The sequence below is a fragment of the Astyanax mexicanus genome, chromosome 8 (genome assembly GCF_023375975.1).
Source record: "Astyanax mexicanus isolate ESR-SI-001 chromosome 8, AstMex3_surface, whole genome shotgun sequence".
Taxonomy (NCBI): domain Eukaryota; kingdom Metazoa; phylum Chordata; class Actinopteri; order Characiformes; family Acestrorhamphidae; genus Astyanax; species Astyanax mexicanus.
Window position 1 is genome coordinate 1,153,511 of NC_064415.1, and position 17,901 is coordinate 1,171,411.

The following is a 17,901-nucleotide window of genomic DNA, read 5'->3' on the forward strand; positions in this document are numbered from 1 at the left end:
AATTGTAAAATTATTAGATATAAAGATTTAGATCGAGATATAAAGGTGAAATTATAGAGTTATAACGGTGTAAAGGTTAAAAATAAAAGTAAAAAAAGAAAAGTAATTCTTAATATTTTTTATTTGAATATTCTGTAGAGGTCACTGAAAGGTGTAATGACACTCTTCTCTTATGTAAATGTGAGGTACGGCTGTTGGATCGAGTGAGTAGTGAACTGCAGGTGTGTAAAACTGGTTTCTTTGGCTGCAACTGGGTAAACACTCCTCCAGCCCAGTGTACTCCGGACTGGTCCCAGTGGAGCCGGTGGGAGGTTGTGGGGGGGGGGGGGGGGGGGGGTTGGGTTAACTGGTGAGGTTCTGCTGGAGCTGCAGCCACTTCCTCTCCGCTAACAGCTGAGAAAACGCCGCCGCCGCCACCAGGAGTGGTAGACCAACAAAGATCACTCCAATATGAAGGTGTGTAATATTCAGCAAGGTGTCAAAAGGCTCCAGGGTAACTTCTAAGCCACCGAAGGCCTCTCTCATATCGGCTAATGTCCAGAAATACGATATGTTTTTTACTGTTTATTGTGTAGCAACATTATCCTTTTGACCAGTAACATTCTTGTTGTCCTTAATTGTTCAGAAATGCTTTACGCAGTCATGTACTGTTAAGACACATTTGATGTTTTTCAGAAATATTCCATTGTCCTATGTTGTCCAGAAGGTATTTTGAATTATCCTCTATTTTCAGAAATATTCTGTTCAGGCAGTCTGCATGTCTAAATGGATGGACAGGCTCATGTATCGCAAGTTTTTGGCCAGCAACCTCCTACCTTCAGAAAGAGCAATAAAGATAGTTGTGTTTGGGCCTTCTGGCATGACAATGACCAGAGACACACCCAAGACACTGTCACTAATGTTTGTAGAAGCAGTTTTCATGCGTAAGTGGATAGATTGGATCATGTATCGCAAGATTTTGTCCAGCAACCTCCTTCCTTTAGTAAGAGCGTTAAAGATTGTTGTGGTTGGGCCTTCCAACATGACAATGACCTGAGACACACCCGAGACATGCTGTTTTTATTCACCTGTGGACACGGAAGTGATTGAAACACTAAAGTTCATTGATCTGGATGGGTGAGTGAATATCTTTGGCAACGTCGTGTCGATTGTTATTCATACAGATACAGAACATACATCATGGTTCAGCCAATAAGATTTGAGAACCGGAACTATCCGCCATGTACAGGAAGAATACTGGGAGCGCAGTGATGAATGATGGGATTGTTTTTGCTGGTTTGTTTGGTCTCATTTCTTCTGTTTCCTGCCCATCTGCTCATCTACCATCAACTGCAATCAGCACATCCTCTTCTCCACGAGGCGTCGACCAATTACAGACCGGACCACCACCATCAGAACACTCTAATACTTCACCACCACCGAGCCAAATAAACACCCCCAACTTTACCCCCAAATACATCACTGAACATCAGCTACTCTTAGTTCTACCCTGGAGCTGTAAAGCTAACAAATAATCACAAAAAATACATCAACAATGTGATAAATTATATCACTAAATATCACTGAATACTAAATTACTATATATATATATATATATATATATATGTATATATATGTATATATATGTATATATATGTATATATATATACATATATATACATATATATACATATATATACATATATATACATATATATACATATATATATATATATATATATATACATATATATATATATACGTATATATATATATACGTATATATATATATATATATATATAATATAAAATGATCAACAATGAGTTCATCATTATTGACCATGTAGCAAAGTGTGTTTCAGTTATCAAAATAACATTAATTATTTGATTAATTATGCACTAAACAATATAATAATTCAGGATTACCTACACAAAACAATGTGATTATTTCTTATTAACTTAAAAAAAAGAATTGTGATTGCATGTAATTGCAGAACTAATGCAGAACCAATGTGATTATTACTGATTAGATAAAACTAAAATTATTCGTGATTAACTTCACAAAACAATGCAATTGCTCATGAATAACTATGCAAATCAACACAATTATTTGTGATCAAAACAATGGGATTATTTGATTAACTACACAAAACCATGTGATTATTTGTGGTTAACTACTCAAAACCATGTGAATGTTTGTTTTAAACACAAATAACCACATGGTTTTAGGTATTTAATCACAATGTGATTATTTGTGATTAACAACATAAACCAAAACTATGTGATGACATTTGATTAATTGTGTTGCAAAAACAATGATTAATCACAGCTAATACAGCTGAATAAATAAATAGTGCTTCATTATGAGAAGTGAAAAAACACAATAGATATTACTGAGTTAATGACTAATGTTAACGAATGATAAATAGATAATGTAATGATCTTGCCAGGCCAAGTTAAATATGTAAAGTATATGAGAAATATTCGATAAAATATGCACTAAACAATGATTATTCAGGATTACCTACACAAAACAATATCATCCTTCCTTATTAACTACAGAAATAATTAGACTATAATTTAACTATGCAGTGACACAAATAACACATTATAATCATATGAACCCGTTTGTATTTGGTGTAAAACTGGTGTGAACTGGTGTAACTGGTTCTGTAGGAACTGGGAGCTCCATCTCACAGCTGCTTCCTCCACTTAATCAACCCGTTCCACCAAACGGGAAGAGCGACAGGAAACCATGCAGAGGACCACTTCCTGTTCCTCACACTCCCAGTTACACCAGTCCCACTGATCACCATCAACCACTATCACTGCTCACAAACATCTACTATTACCATCACTAGGGTACTTCACTACTATTTGTAGTTAACTACCATAAACCATGTGATTATTTGCAATAAAAAACGTGATAATTTGTGGCTAAATACCCAAAACCATGTGATTGTCTGTGATTAAATACCCGAAACCATGCAATTATATGTGATTAACTACCCAAAACAATGTGATTGTTTGTGGTTAAACACCCCAAACCATGTGATTTTTTTTTTGTGATTCAATACCCAAAAACATGTAATTATTTGTGATCCACTATCCAGAACATGTGATCGTTTATAGTTGACTACCCTAAACCATGTGATTTTTTGTGATCAAAACAATGTGATTATTTGTGGTAAAATACCCCCCAAAAAACATGTGATTATTTGTAGTTAAAAACCCAAAACCATCTGATTATTTGTGATCAAAAACACATGATTATTTGTAAATTAACTAATTTTAGAAAGTAGGAAGGTGTTTCTGATAAAGTGGCCAGGAATAAGGCACAGCACACACTGAGAGGTTCTTTAAAAATTCATTTTAATATTTTCAGATTTTCTTGCCTTTGTTATACAAAGATGTTAAATAACTTAAATACATTCTTACCAGTCATTCAGGATCAGTTTATACCTACAGGCTGCTGCTGCTGCTGCTGCTGCTGTACACATGAGGTAGAGGAAATAATTTATATCCCATAAGACATGAAGGAGGAGGAGGAGGAGCTACTGATGAAGAGCTACGCTCAGACCGGCACTAATCACCACAAACAACACACCTGCACAGTGATTGGACCACTCTGACTCCGCCCTCAACAGGTAAAGCAATGAGAATTAAACTGTTCTATTCTAGGGGTGGGATGAAAATATTGACATCATGATATATCGGTTTATTTTCTTTATATGTAGCATCAAATGATGGACAATTTCATTGCAACATATGCGCTCTAAGACTCTAAGACTCTAAGACTCCGCCCCCAAATTAGACTTAAGAAGGTTATTGCTTGAATTTGTTCTTTGATGTTTAGCACTGGATGCTTCAATTATTATCATTATTGTACTGTGATTTGTAGTAGAGCTGCTTTCTTTACTTTTTTCTGTTTGCAACATTTCTACCATTTTATCATCAAATATACCTTTAACACAATGTATTACATAATGTATTTAATCCAGTTTGGTGAAACATAGTGTTGTAGTCAAGACCGCTAGAGCTGAGTCCGAGTTAAGACCAAGACCAGATTAAGATTTAAAAACAAAAATTCAAATTCCATTCATTTATATTATAAAATGTGGAAACATCACATTTTGCCCTCAAACAGATCCTTGGTAAGGTTAGCTAGCTTGTTGTTAGGTTAGCTAGCTCATCGCTAATGGTAATTCTCTCCCCAGTAACATTAGTATTTTAGCTAGGTTATTGCTAAGGTTAGCTAGCTTGTTGGTTTAGCTAGCTCATGGCTAGCTTTAGTTCTCTTCCCGGTAAGATTAGTGTGTTAGCTAGCTTGTTGCTAAGGTTAGCTAGCTCATTGGTAAGGTTAGCTAGCTTGTTGTTAGGTTAGCTAGCTCATCGCTAATGGTAATTCTCTCCCCAGTAACATTAGTATTTTAGCTAGATTATTGCTAAGGTTAGCTAGCTTGTTGGTTTAGCTAGCTCATGGCTAGCTTTAGTTCTCTTCCCGGTAAGATTAGTGTGTTAGCTAGCTTGTTGCTAAGGTTAGCTAGCTCATTGGTAAGGTTAGCTAGCTTGTTGTTAGGTTAGCTAGCTCATCGCTAATGGTAATTCTCTCCCCAGTAACATTAGTATTTTAGCTAGATTATTGCTAAGGTTAGCTAGCTCATTGGTAAGGTTAGCTAGCTTGTCTCAAGCTTTAGCTCTCTTTCCAGTAACATTAGTATGTTAGCTAGCTAGTTGCTAAGGTTAGCTAGCTCATCGCTAACAGTAATTATTTCCCTGTCACTATTAGTATTGTAGCCAAATCATTGCTAAGCTGCTAACATTAGTTATCTTGCTAGTTTTCACTTAATACTCTTTTTTTATATAAATGTCTGGAAAATTTAGTGGTGGTCTCTAAGGTCTCTGTTATAGAAATGTGACAGAATTTGCTGAACATTCTGCTGAACATTTCTTTTTTTAGGATGTACTGCATATAATTTCACAATAATTCACATAAACAAAGAGTATAACTTTGAGTCAAGTCGTTTTTGGTCTTGAGACCGGTCAAGTACTACAACACTAGTGAAACAGATGCTGTAAAATATGGTAGATAATTGTCTTGTGATATATCGAGTATTTTATATCAACAAATGTATATCAACAAATTGTGATTCCCGCCACTCGTCTCCACACAGGGTTAAATAACTTGTAAAATAATTTGACTGCTGTTGTATTTATGCAGTGTCCAGGTGTTTATTTATGTTTTTGCATTATCGAATATATAGTAAGTAAATTTACTTTTTTTTGTCCAAATTCTGCTTTATTAAGTATTTTTTTTAATAAAGAAGCTCAGCTGGCCGGAGCAGAGGGGTCCAGTCTCTGTTCAGTGGGTTCACTCGTACAGGTTTGTGTTAGCGAGCTGCTACAGACTCACACTGATTTTTTCTCGGAACCATTAAAAAAAAAACAAACAAAAAAAAAAAAAAACAGAATTTATAAAGTCACACACTGCTTCCTGTGGAAACCTCAACCCCAAAGAAAGAAGCACAAACACCCAAAAACAGGCCCAAGGCGAGGCGGAGAATACAAAACAAAGAAATCCAGAATATAAAATCCGCTTGATCTGTACAAAATGTACACATGCTCATAAAACATTTAAAATAATTTATATTTATTCTTTATTTTCCTTTATTTTTTCCTACAAAATAAGATTTATATTTTTGTACACATTGCGTTGAGTAATGGAGAGAACTGGAGGGACTGTGATATTGATTAGATTTTTGTTTTTGTGGAGCACATGGCCTGTGATGTGTGTGTGTGTGTGTGTTGGTGTGTTGAGGGGACTGGCTAGCGGCTACGCTAACTCGGCGGCTAACGCCTGCTGTGTGTTTTCTCCTCAGGCATTCGCTGCAGGAGGTGCAGGAAGCCGGCGGCCGGACGCTGGCGCGGTTTCCTCGGCTTTGCCCTGTTGCTGTGGTTCACAGGAATTTCCCCACTTTGCCATTATGGTTAGCATGTAGCGTGCAAGGGGCTAAGCATATGCTACCAAGCCTGCTTTAATTAGCATGTGTCCTCGTCACAAAACTGCCTGGAATTCAGCTTAGAGTTGACAAACAGCCAGCGAAACACATATACAAGCACTGAGACACACACACACACACACATATATATTTATATTTATATATGTACACACACACACATTCCTGTCTTTGTGGCTTTAAGGTTTGAGCTTAGCGCTAAACGCTAAAAAGGCTAAAGACTACTGAACCTAACAGTAAGCTTTAGGATTCTGTTTTTATGGTTTTAATTTTGCAATTTGCATTGTTCCAATTAAAAAGCATCTAGACGTGTATTCACTTTTTCACATTTTTATGCTTTTTCAAGTTTTTACATTTTTATAATTTGATGGTGGGACATAGAGGGGTCTTGGTCCCCACAAAGAGATAAATACAAACAAACACACACACCAGATAAAAGACATCCATCACTATGAATCTCTTTCTTTGTTTAGTGTTACATTTTTGTTTTAGTTTTTTTCTCGTGAAACACTAGTAACTTTCTCCATTTCTCCTATGCTAATGCACCTATGCTTACATGCCAATGCTAATCTGCGCAGCTCCTCTGTTAGCCTCAGTTGTCGTTCTGCTGTGTGCTGTAGCGCAATGCACTAACGTCGCTAATGGAAATAAAAAAAAGGAAAAAGACTTTCCGGACTCACACCACAGGATCATAACCGTAACTATTTACAATAAAAAAAAAAACGCCACAGGAGTCCAATCCAGATCCGCTCCAGGATTTCCTTACAACTGCCTTAGGAACCAACAGTGACTTCCACAGTTCCCCTGAACCCGCCCGGCACTGTAGCCAATCAGCAGCAACAAAATCCTGGATGAGATTTTTTTTTACTTTTCAGACCTGGATTAACCACCGCTGTAGATTTGTACATTTATAAGATATATATAATCATAAATACACGACTTTTCCTTAAATACGTATTGGGATCGCGTCGGAGCTTCAGTGCGTGAACGGTGCCGTTTCGCAAATTTTGGGTCCCTCATTCAGTAGTTTAAATCAAACGAATTCAAAACAATAAAAATGTGATATATATATATTTATATTTGTATTTATATATAGCTCGCTCATTTGTCATAGGTATTTATATATATATATATTTAGCATTTGTATTTACATTGCGTCTAAAAGGAGGTCAAAGGACGTCGGACGCGTGCAGCCGCGGCGTTTACGAGGTTCGGGTTGGATTAGTTGGATCTGGTGATCAGATCGTGTCGGTGAGTCGAGCTCAATGCTCAATGAAGAATGAAGAAAACTAAAACCTCACTGTTAGCATTAGCTAGTTGAGTTAACTCAACTTGAACTGTGGAAATTCTTGATTGAATTCCATGTTTTTGGATGCATGCTGATTTACACTGCAGCCATTGTTGTTTCTTCCAAACAAAGAAATAAAAAATAACGTTATTGTGTTTTTCTATTAGCGGAAGTCGTTGTGGCCTTAAAGGAGGTTGAGTGAGTGAAGGTTGCAGGGCGGCGGCTGGGCAATATGGCGATAAAATCACGATAAACAATATTTAATGAATATATTTAATTTCCGAAACTAATGCCAAATTAAAACGTACGCATATACGAGTTTAATATTCTGTGATTGAATGAAATTTGGTCCAATATGTGAAGCTATGAAACAGACAATTGTAAACTTCGTAAAATGTAGTACGATGACACCATAATACTGTATCACCGTCCAATCAACAGCAAGGCAACAACGACTGTAGAAAAACATGGAAGAACCCGCCCAGGGTTCCTTTTTCTAGCTTGTTAGCTATCTGACAGCTTGACAATAACACTTTTAGCTTAGTTTTGCCTCTTTTTTTACGATAAAGCAGGAAAAAGATTTAAAAACTATTAGGGAAAACCTAATTGTTGGATTTGTTGGTTTAGAATTGGAATTGCTGAGTTTAGAGCTGAGAAATTACATGGAAAATGGGTGAAGCTGTTTTGTTATTGAACATCGTCGCTGTCCAATAAAAAACACTTATCTCCATTTTTGTCGATTTTTAGTTTACTACATAATTTAAACAGGCAAACTGTCCCTTACACTGTGCCAAAATTTATTGATGAACGGACCAATAGAAATACTTCAATATGACCTGAAATAAACTCTTTTTACAATGACTTCCATTAGACGTTTACAAGTTTTTTCTCTCTCCTGTAAAGTTGCAGTTTTTCATTGGACAGTGAATATATGGGGATATATGGAGCTACACGTTATACTGCAACCAGCCAGTAGAGGCGCTAGAGCTGTAGTGAACTGTTCACGTCCACGTCTGAAGCCACGTTGAGACGTTGTGGTGTCAAAGCTTTTCTACAGTCATTGAAAACCACTGCTAAAAACCTATAGATCACACAGGTAAAGAAGGGTATAGTGCGGGTATAGTGAGGATATCATCGATATAGATCGATATAAATTGATTAATCGCCCGTCCATCGCTGGCCGTCGCAACGTTCGGATTGCTGCTGAAGCAACGAGTCTGCAGATATTTAATATTTAAGTTCCAGAGGATTCTCCTCAGACGTTCCTGTACAGAAAAGGCCATAGTGGTTCAACTGGTTCCCTGAACAGTCATCTCTCAGAGTTCATACGAGGCCAAGAAAGGAAAAATATATCAGGAGGAATGGACTGGCAAAGGCTATCGTCGCCAATCGACAGCGAGACGAAGGAAAACACGCGGATACGGGAATTTAACGTAGTTCTTTCCTCATGTAGGACCAGTCCTCAAAGCTGCATAAATAACTCCACGTAGAAAAAACGAAAAAAATCAAAGCGTTAACAGGTCTGTGGTTCAGCGAGGGCCGAGTCGAGGGGATTCAAAGAGAAAGTCTTTACAAAGTCAACGAGAACGCACACAAATAACAGCGCATTTGTGCGATTAGTGGTTATTTTTTACACGTTACGATAAGTGGTGTGAAGATATATATATATTTATATTTATATAATAACTATAACACAATTTAACCTATGTACATGATGCATACACACACTATTGTGTGGGTGTAGAATATATGTGCTTATAGAACAAATCTGACACCCCTGTCGGTTTATTTATATAATGCTAATTCCAAACTCTGTCGTCAGAAGTAGCGCCGTCACACACACACACACACACACACACAAACATACACACAAACACACACAAACGAAATGTTCAACATCCTGGATGGACTTTTGCTGGAGAGCAAGTTATTTACGGAAATTAGTGATTTATCTTCAGGGTAATAAAACCTAACCTCTAAGCTTATGGAGCTTCACCTCTAGAAAGATAGAGTTTTACCTCTAGAGTAATGAAGATTCACCTCTAGAATTATGAAGCTTCACCTCTAGAATAATGGAGCTTCACCTCTAGAATAATGGAGCTTCACTTCTAGAGTAATGGAGTTTCAACTAGAGAATAATGGAGTTTTAACTCTAGAGTAATGGAGCTTCACCTCTAGAATAACAGAGATTTGTCTCTAGAGTAATGAAGCTTCACCTCTAGAATAATGGAGCTTCAACTTTGGAGTATTGGAGCTTCATCTCTAAAGTAATGGAGTTTCACCTCTAGAATAATGGAGCGTCACCTTTAGACCAATAGAATGTCATCTTTAGACTGAGCAGTCTTCACCTTCTAGATAAAGAAAGCTTCAACTCTAGAGTAATGGAGCTTCACCTCTACAATGATTGAGCTTCACCTCTAGGCCAATAGAAAGTCACCTTTAGACTGATGGAGCTAATAGAGCTTCACCTCTAGAATAATGGAGGTTCAACTCTAAACTGATGGGAGTTTATGTTTAGTCAGACTTCCACACTCTTAAAAACAGAGCTGTTAAAAAGTTCTTGGCATGGGCGTATGATTCTTGGACAGACCTTTTAATTTCCTTAAACTTTAACAAGTGGTTCTTTTACGGCACTGCTCCAAGAACCTTTTATCAGCTCTCTTTTTAAGAACGCACTGATCTTTTCCCATCGGACTGGATCTCCAGGGATCTTTGAAGCACAGTGTACCTGCTTCCTCTACTATCCAGGAGGTACAACTTCCATATCCACTTACAGACCCTTACTGTTGTTGTTTTTACCCTTTCTAACACCTGTTTCCACACTTTGCAGGTCTTTGCATGTCATTATAGCCCACTTTCAGTCTTGGAGACCCTTCAGTATGGTTGTCGTTGGATACCTTTGTTCACAGGGTCTGGAAACAATGAAAAATAAATCCTTTCTTTACCCAATTTTCAGACCCTAAGGGAGGTCACCATTGGTTAATCAAGATTACCGTAGATGATAATAAAGGGGCGAATGCTTGTTCATTATTTTTCTTTCTTTCGTTTACCCTTCGTTTTACCCCGTCCTGCAAATGTACACCAGTCTCAGACGTTTAGACGTTGCTGTCGTCGGTTACGTTTTGCCGCGGGGTTTCTGTCGACCTGTTGAGTTTTTGTTTCGTCGGCGTTAGTCCGTCACCCCTTGCACGTGTACACTTCCTCCTTCTGGGTGCACTGCTTGCACTCCACGTAGCAGCACCAGCGCACCTGGCACTGGCAGGGCCGCGTCACCGTGCGACTCTGCGTGTTGTGGCCACGCCCGCAGCAGATGGCCTCGCAGTTCTTGTCCTTGTAGCACTTCCGGGCCGAGGTCCCGGCGGAGTACTTGCTGGGCCGGCAGAAGTTGGGCGAGTCCTCGATGTGCAGCAGGTCGGTGGTGCGGGGGATGGGGTCGGAGGGGCGGGGCTCAGGTATCAGCTGGTGGGTGTGTCCGGGGGTGCGAGGGTTGGGCACCTCCCCCTCCCCAGTGGCCTCGTTACTGGAGCTTCCCACCTTCAGCGACGTCTCGTAGCGCTGCTTCAGCAATTTGCCGATTTCGTGGAAGGGGGCCAGCTGCCTCCAGCAGGTCTGAACCGTACACGAGCCCGAAACACCGTGACACTTACAGGTCGTCTCCACACCTGCCTTAATCACCTGGAAAAAACACAAACAGGAGCATGTATTACTCTTTAGGACCTGAAATGGTCTGGATGACTGCTTAAATAAGGTGCAACTGCTTTGCTCTTGACCAGTATAGGATATTTACAGTATATATGTACAGTATTTGTTTGAGTTTGATGGTTTGATGGATCAAGGATCAACCTGACCAAGCTAAATGAGCCTCATGACCAGCATCACCAAACTAGTTAAACCTAGGGCTGTGAATCTTTGGGAATCCCACAATTCAATTTAGAATCGATTCTTGGGGTCACGATTCGACTTTTTTCAGATTCTTTCAAATTGGTTGGATTTCTTTCTCAGCTACTGTCACGCAGAGCTTTTTAATGGTCCTGTGAGTTCCTCTCCTGTCCTGCGGAGCTCTTTAACAGTAAAACAGCTCAGAAGGACAGCAGGAAAGTAGGTGAGCTCTGTGAGGCAGTAGCTGAACCCCGCAGTACAGTTAAAAAGCTCATAGCGACAGTAGCTGCACCCACAAAAAAAAACGATTTTTTGAAAAGGATCGATTCTGAATTGTTCACTGTTAGAAACGTGTTTCGAGCTCAAATCGATTTTTTCCTGCAACTCTAGTTAAACCCCAATGACCAGCATCACCAAGCTAGTTAACCATCAAGACCAGCAGACCCACATGATAAAATTAGTCTACCAACATGACCCACATGTTCAGGCTGGATGAACACCATGAGCATCACGTCCAAACTGGTCATGACTAGCATGTTATAAGAACATTTAGCTACGTTTTAAAAAGGTTTCACGAAGGCTAGCTTGCAACACTGCAGAAATAATGTTCCAGGAACTTTCTTCAAGCATAGTAATGGTTTGGATCCCAATATTATTAGAATGTTTCTCACATAACATTCCCAACTAGACAAATACTAACAGTATGGAACACATTCCCAAAACTTTCATGGCTAAAACAGTTTAAAGACGTTGCAGCAATGTTACCAGAACGTATAAAAACGATAAATAAAAATATCCAGAACAAAACATCCAGAAAACTCGACACATTGAACGTTCTAAGAATGAATCTCCAACTAAATGACCGAAATTAAGAATAAACGACTCCTGTCTTGAAATTTCTAAAATTTGGGAGCACCTAATCTCTTAATTTCTTAAGAAACAACAAATGAGTCTCAATATGTCTGATCTTAATGATGATCGTGAAGATAATTATCATTATTATTGGAATTTATGCGATAACAGTATACAGGACAGTAAACATTAACCAGACAGAACCCCCATCACTGGGATCTTCTAGACGCTCTTCTCTGGACCACCTGAATGGATCTTTTATTCAGTAACTATGTTTGAAGTGCAGAAGCTTCAATCTTTCCTCTGATGAATGTGATCTTCTTCTAGTCGTGTTCCTCATAATAGATAATGGCTCATCCCAGACTTCTTCAGTCGGGTTTAAATTAAAGACTGGCTTTAAAACTCCATAAGTGAGATTAGTATCAGAGATGTGAACGGGTGTCATTAGGTAAGAATGTGGTAATATTCTCCTCTCCGCCGCTCAGCCGTACATCACCATTAACCCCAGACATCAAAGCTGAGCGCTTGCTCGCTGTTTGGCTGCTTGTTTTGGAAACATCTTTATTAATTCTGACCACCGGTATCTCTATATCTCCAGATCTCCCATAAGGGGTGGGTTTGGGGGCTGCTTTGATCCAGTGCAGCTGTATTGGTTTTTGACATGGTTTAAAAGCTCCAGCTGCTTCTATATGTTCAGTTTTGAGATGAAAGGCCCTGTGGGAGCGCTCTAAAATCACTTATAACTGGAATACATGAAGATACGCTGGATATGTTGGAAATTTATGTTCATTTGTCTTGGACTAGCCTTGTTTTGTGGCCAGTTGGCTGCGGGTTCACTGTAGATTTTTGGTTTACCTGGAAATTACAAATACAGTCCCTAAAAGCTACAATTTTCCTAAGCAGTTCACTTTTAGTGTAGTAAAACATGATAAAGAGTACTAAACTTTGTTAAACAGCACAACTACGCTCTCCTGCAGCTTTCCAAAATCCAGTAATTTTGTGCTTTTTTTTGCTCGCTTTTATTTTAAATCGCTTTTTACACCGTTATCTAGGTTTAAAGTAGCTCCACACCTCCTTACTAGAATCTGGAGAGCCCTGACATTTAAAACGAGGCATTAATAATTTAAAAAAGTACTTAAAAAGAAGATTATTAAACACCACTGTTTACATCCCATAGTGCAGGTTAATCTCCAGGTGCTGCTATCACTGTACTGATCATGACATAGACATACATAGACTCCGCATGCACTGGGGCCGGCTGATACACCAGGATGCAGGCTATGTAGAGTATATGTATATATGTGTCTATGTTATTATCAGTACAGTGATGGCGGCGCTCGGAGCTAAAGCTAGTAGTGTTATAGGATGTAAACAGTGTTTTTTAATAAGCTTACAGCTTATAAGCTTCGAGAGATGTTATGGCGAGAGTGTTATGACGAGATGTTATAGCGAGATGTTAGAGAGATGTCATAGAGAGATGTTACGGTGAGATGTTACAGTGGGATACTACAGGGAGATGTTACAGTGAGATGTTACAGTGAGATGTTACAGTGAGATGTTACAGTGGGATACTACAGGGAGATGTTACAGTGAGATGTTACAGTGGGATACTACAGTGAGATGTTACAGTGAGATGTTACAGTGGGATGTTACAGTGAGATGTTACAGTGAGATGTTACAGTGAGATGTTACAGGGAGATGTTACAGGGAGATGTTACAGTGGGATACTACAGTGAGATGTTACAGTGAGATGTTACAGTGAGATGTTACAGTGAGATGTTACAGTGAGATGTTACAGTGAGATGTTATAGTGAGATGTTACGGTGAGATGTTACAGTGGGATACTACAGGGAGATGTTACAGTGAGATGTTACAGTGAGATGTTAATGTGAGATGTTACAGTGGGATACTACAGGGAGATGTTACAGTGAGATGTTACAGGGAGATGTTACAGGGAGATGTTACAGGGAGATGTTACAGGGAGATGTTACAGGGAGATGTTACAGGGAGATGTCACAGTGAGATGTTACAGTGAGATGTTACAGTGAGATGTTACAGTGAGATGTTACAGTGAGATGTTACAGTGAGATGTTACAGTGGGATACTACAGTGGGATGTTACAGTGAGATGTTACAGTGAGATGTTACAGTGAGATGTTACAGTGAGATGTTACAGTGAGATGTTACAGTGGGATACTACAGTGAGATGTTACAGGGAGATGTTACAGGGAGATGTTACAGGGAGATGTTACAGTGAGATGTTACAGGGAGATGTTACAGTGAGATGTTACAGTGGGATACTACAGTGAGATGTTACAGGGAGATGTTACAGGGAGATGTTACAGGGAGATGTTACAGGGAGATGTTACAGGGAGATGTTACAGGGAGATGTTATAGGGAGATGTTATAGGGAGATGTTACAGGGAGATGTCACAGTAAGATGTTATAGTGGGATGTTATAGTGACGCAGCAGAGGAACGTCTCTGCCTTTATCCAGATCTTCATTAAAGGGCCGTGAACTTTCTCCAGACACTCAGAGCTCCTCACTGCGCCGCGGCTCCAACGGTTTGTTTAGGTTGAAGCTGGTCTTCAGGCCGAGCCGAGGTCACGCTCCAGATAAGTGGAGACAGACCAGAGTGGCGGAGTTATCATGTGAGCACAAGTTAACACACCACGTGTCAGAACCAACACTGTCCTCTCCGGGGAGAATCCCCATTCAGAACTCTACATATTCCACAATAGAGCATCTCACAATACAATATTATCTATATTATTAAGATACTGTTCATGATTCTGCGATACTCAATATATCACAAGATAATTCGCTATGATACTGTACAGTACCTGTGTTACTGACGGGGATGAAATAACCCTAAATTATCAAATACCAGGAATTATGGATTTATTTGTGAGTTACATTAACTTTGGTCTAATTAGTCTAATTAGGAAATCGACTCTTAAGGAGTTTAGAGGACCTGTCTTTTCATAAAAATATGCATATTTGACCCACATAAACTGCAGGTAATGTGTAACAAAGGGAAATCATACAATACATCACAATAACGATATTTTGTCCCACCCCTAGTCCAAAACTTAGTACTAATTACTGTCTGAGAAAATGTTTCTACATTTTTACAGTTGAAACCAAACTAAATAACCATCAACACAATTAAAAAAAAGTATTTAACCAGACGCAGAACTATATAACCATTCTATATACTCTAGAACCAGAACCTTCACTGAGGAACCCTCTAAATTCCAGAGCAAAAAGTCAACGTTTGTTTTACCAGGCCATAGAGGGTCTACTAAAATTACTAATGTAATGCTAAGTACTTCATAACTTCATACTAAAGAACATCCTTAACATAACGTAACATTCAAAGTTACAACTAATGTACTGTAGGCTGAATGGGCGGGACTAAAGTACTGTTGGTTGTTGAATGGGCGGGACTAAAGTACTGTTGGTTGTTGAATGGGCGGGACTAAAGTACTGTTGGTTGTTGAATGGGCGGGACTAAAGTACTGTTGGTTGTTGAATGGGCGGGACTAAAGTACTGTTGGTTGTTGAATGGGCGGGACTAAAGTACTGTTGGCTGAATGGGCGGGACTAAACTTCTATTGAATGAATGAGCGGGACATAAGTACTGCTTTTGACTAATTGGGCAGAGCTAAATTACTGTTTATTGACTGGGTGGGACTAAAGTACTGTAGGCTGAAGAGTATATTAAGTTTTGCTGATTCGGCTCTTTAATTGAAGTACTATTGAATTAATGGGCGGGACTTAAGTACAGCTGTTGACTGAATGGGTACTATTCAGTCTAAAGTACTATTAAATAAATAGGCGGGGCTAAAGTACTGTTGGTTGTTGAATGGGCCGGACTAATGAGCTGTTGACTGAATGGGTACTGTTCTGTCTAAAGTACTATTAAATGAATGGCCGTGAATAACATGCTATTGAATAAATGGGTGGGGCTAAAGTTCTATTAAATAAATGGACGTGACTAACGTACTATTGAATAAATGGGCGGAGTTAAACAACTACTGTAGGCTAAAAAGTATATTGAGTTTTGCTGATTCGGCTCTTTTTTAATTGAGCTTCTGAAACAGAGCGTAATGAACTCGAGTTAAATCTACTGTTTATTTCAGTCATTTAAAAAGCACTCGATTATCACACACACACATACACACACACACACACAGACACACACACACACACACACACACACTCCTCCAGCTGTGTGTGGAGCGAGGGGAAGGTAGTCCTAAAAACCCTGGAAGACTGGGAATGTATAATGGGGGGGGTGTTGGGGGAGGGTCTGATGACTCTCAGCCAAAACAAACTGCTGCTCTGGCTCTCGCGCTGTTCGCTCTCGCGCCGCTCGCTCAGCCCGTCGCATATTGTTGCCATTTTCGTTTTAGTACGAAAATAAATTACTTTAACCACCCCACCCCCTTACACTATTACCCCCCCACCCCCCCACCCCAAACACCGCACGCTCAGGTCTCAGGCCGTGGTGTCAGTGATAAGAGATTTACAGCACTGCGGTTCTGTTGTTGTTCTGCTGGTCGGTGCTCAGGCGCGAGAGCGAGCGCGAGGGTCTGGGGTCAGTTCCCATATGGAGCCCAAACCTGGGAATGTGCTGGACTCGCCTCGGCTCGCGCTGACGCTTCACTTTCACAACTTCCCCTCCCATCCCACCCTGCTGGATCTGCAGCTTTCACCAGCCCACCTTTACGCAGCTCTCACAACCACACGCTCTCACTTCTCCACCTCTTACAACATACGAGCTCTAAACTCCACAACCCAAACCCAGATCCTGCACTGTACACTAGTAATTTAAAAGTGTTTAAGCTCTATAATGTTCATATGATCCACAACACGCTCATTCTGACAGACTATAATACACTACAGGAAGTGTAGGGGGGCTCTATAATGCTCTATAATGTTCATATGATCCACAACACACTCTTTCTGTCATACTGTAATACACTAAAGGAAGCATGGGGTGCTCTATAATGCTCTATAATGTTCACATGATCCACAACACGCTTGTTCTGACAGACTGTAATACACTACAGGAAGCATAGGGGCGCTCTATAATGCTCTATAACAGTTCTAAACCCACCTTCATGCCCACGTTGCTGTTGTGCATGTCTACTCGAGCTCTCAGGTCCTTGTTGGACCTTTTTCCCAGGAAGTCTTTGACGAATTTGTTGCTGTATTTGAGGTTGTCTCCGCAGCCGCCCCACTGCCAGGCCTTGCGGTTCTCCAGGTCGGGCGCCTCGTCGCAGGTGCAGCGCTCCATGCGTCCGGCGCTGCAGGCTTTGGCCATGGCGTGGGTCAGACCGGCGGAGGATATGGCATAGAGGAACGCCGTCTCTTTAAATCCTGCAGAGAAACAGAAAAAAAACAGGTCAGAAAAACAAACATCCGGCCCTCAAACATCTGTTCATTCAGAGCCTACTGCCAATTACTCACAATCCAGTATGAGTTATTCAACATCCACTCTGTATTACCACATTTCTGCTTGATTGCTTTATTTCTGCGTTATTTAGTATTTAATGTCTTATCTATTCTGCATCCATTTAGAAACTATTATCTTAGTTTCCAGTATGAATGCTTCAGAACACACTTTACATTTTGTATCTACTATGAATTATTCAGTGTCCTAAATGACTAAAATAAATTCAGCATCCACTATGAAATATTCTGTATCCAGCATTAATTATTAAATATCTTCTATGAAGTATTCAGTATCCACTAAAAATATTCTGTATTCAGTATGAAATATTCAGTATGTATTAGAGAGTATTCCTTACTACTGTTAAATATCCAGTATGAAGTATTCTGTATTTATTATATATTTTAAAGATTCTGTATTCCGTA

General features: G+C 39.5%; 1 protein-coding gene across 2 annotated transcripts in view; it reads right to left on the minus strand.

Moving 5' to 3' along the window:
* Window positions 1–5,420: 5,420 nt before the first annotated feature.
* The window catches only part of wnt9a (wingless-type MMTV integration site family, member 9A), a 55,053-nt gene continuing 42,572 nt past the window's right edge, over window positions 5,421–17,901 (minus strand). The window contains exons 3-5 of one of the 2 annotated variants that reach the window (XR_007440325.1): window positions 17,141–17,403; window positions 9,567–10,959; window positions 5,421–9,500 (exon numbers count right to left, since the gene is read on the minus strand). Coding sequence is in view for 1 of the 2 variants with exons in the window: in XM_007232454.4 (XP_007232516.2) it covers window positions 10,462–10,959; window positions 17,141–17,403 (761 nt within the window). In the remaining variant the exon portion in view is untranslated. Of the gene's footprint in view, window positions 10,960–17,140; window positions 17,404–17,901 lie in introns of both variants that reach the window. The other variant, XM_007232454.4, reaches the window with a different exon arrangement.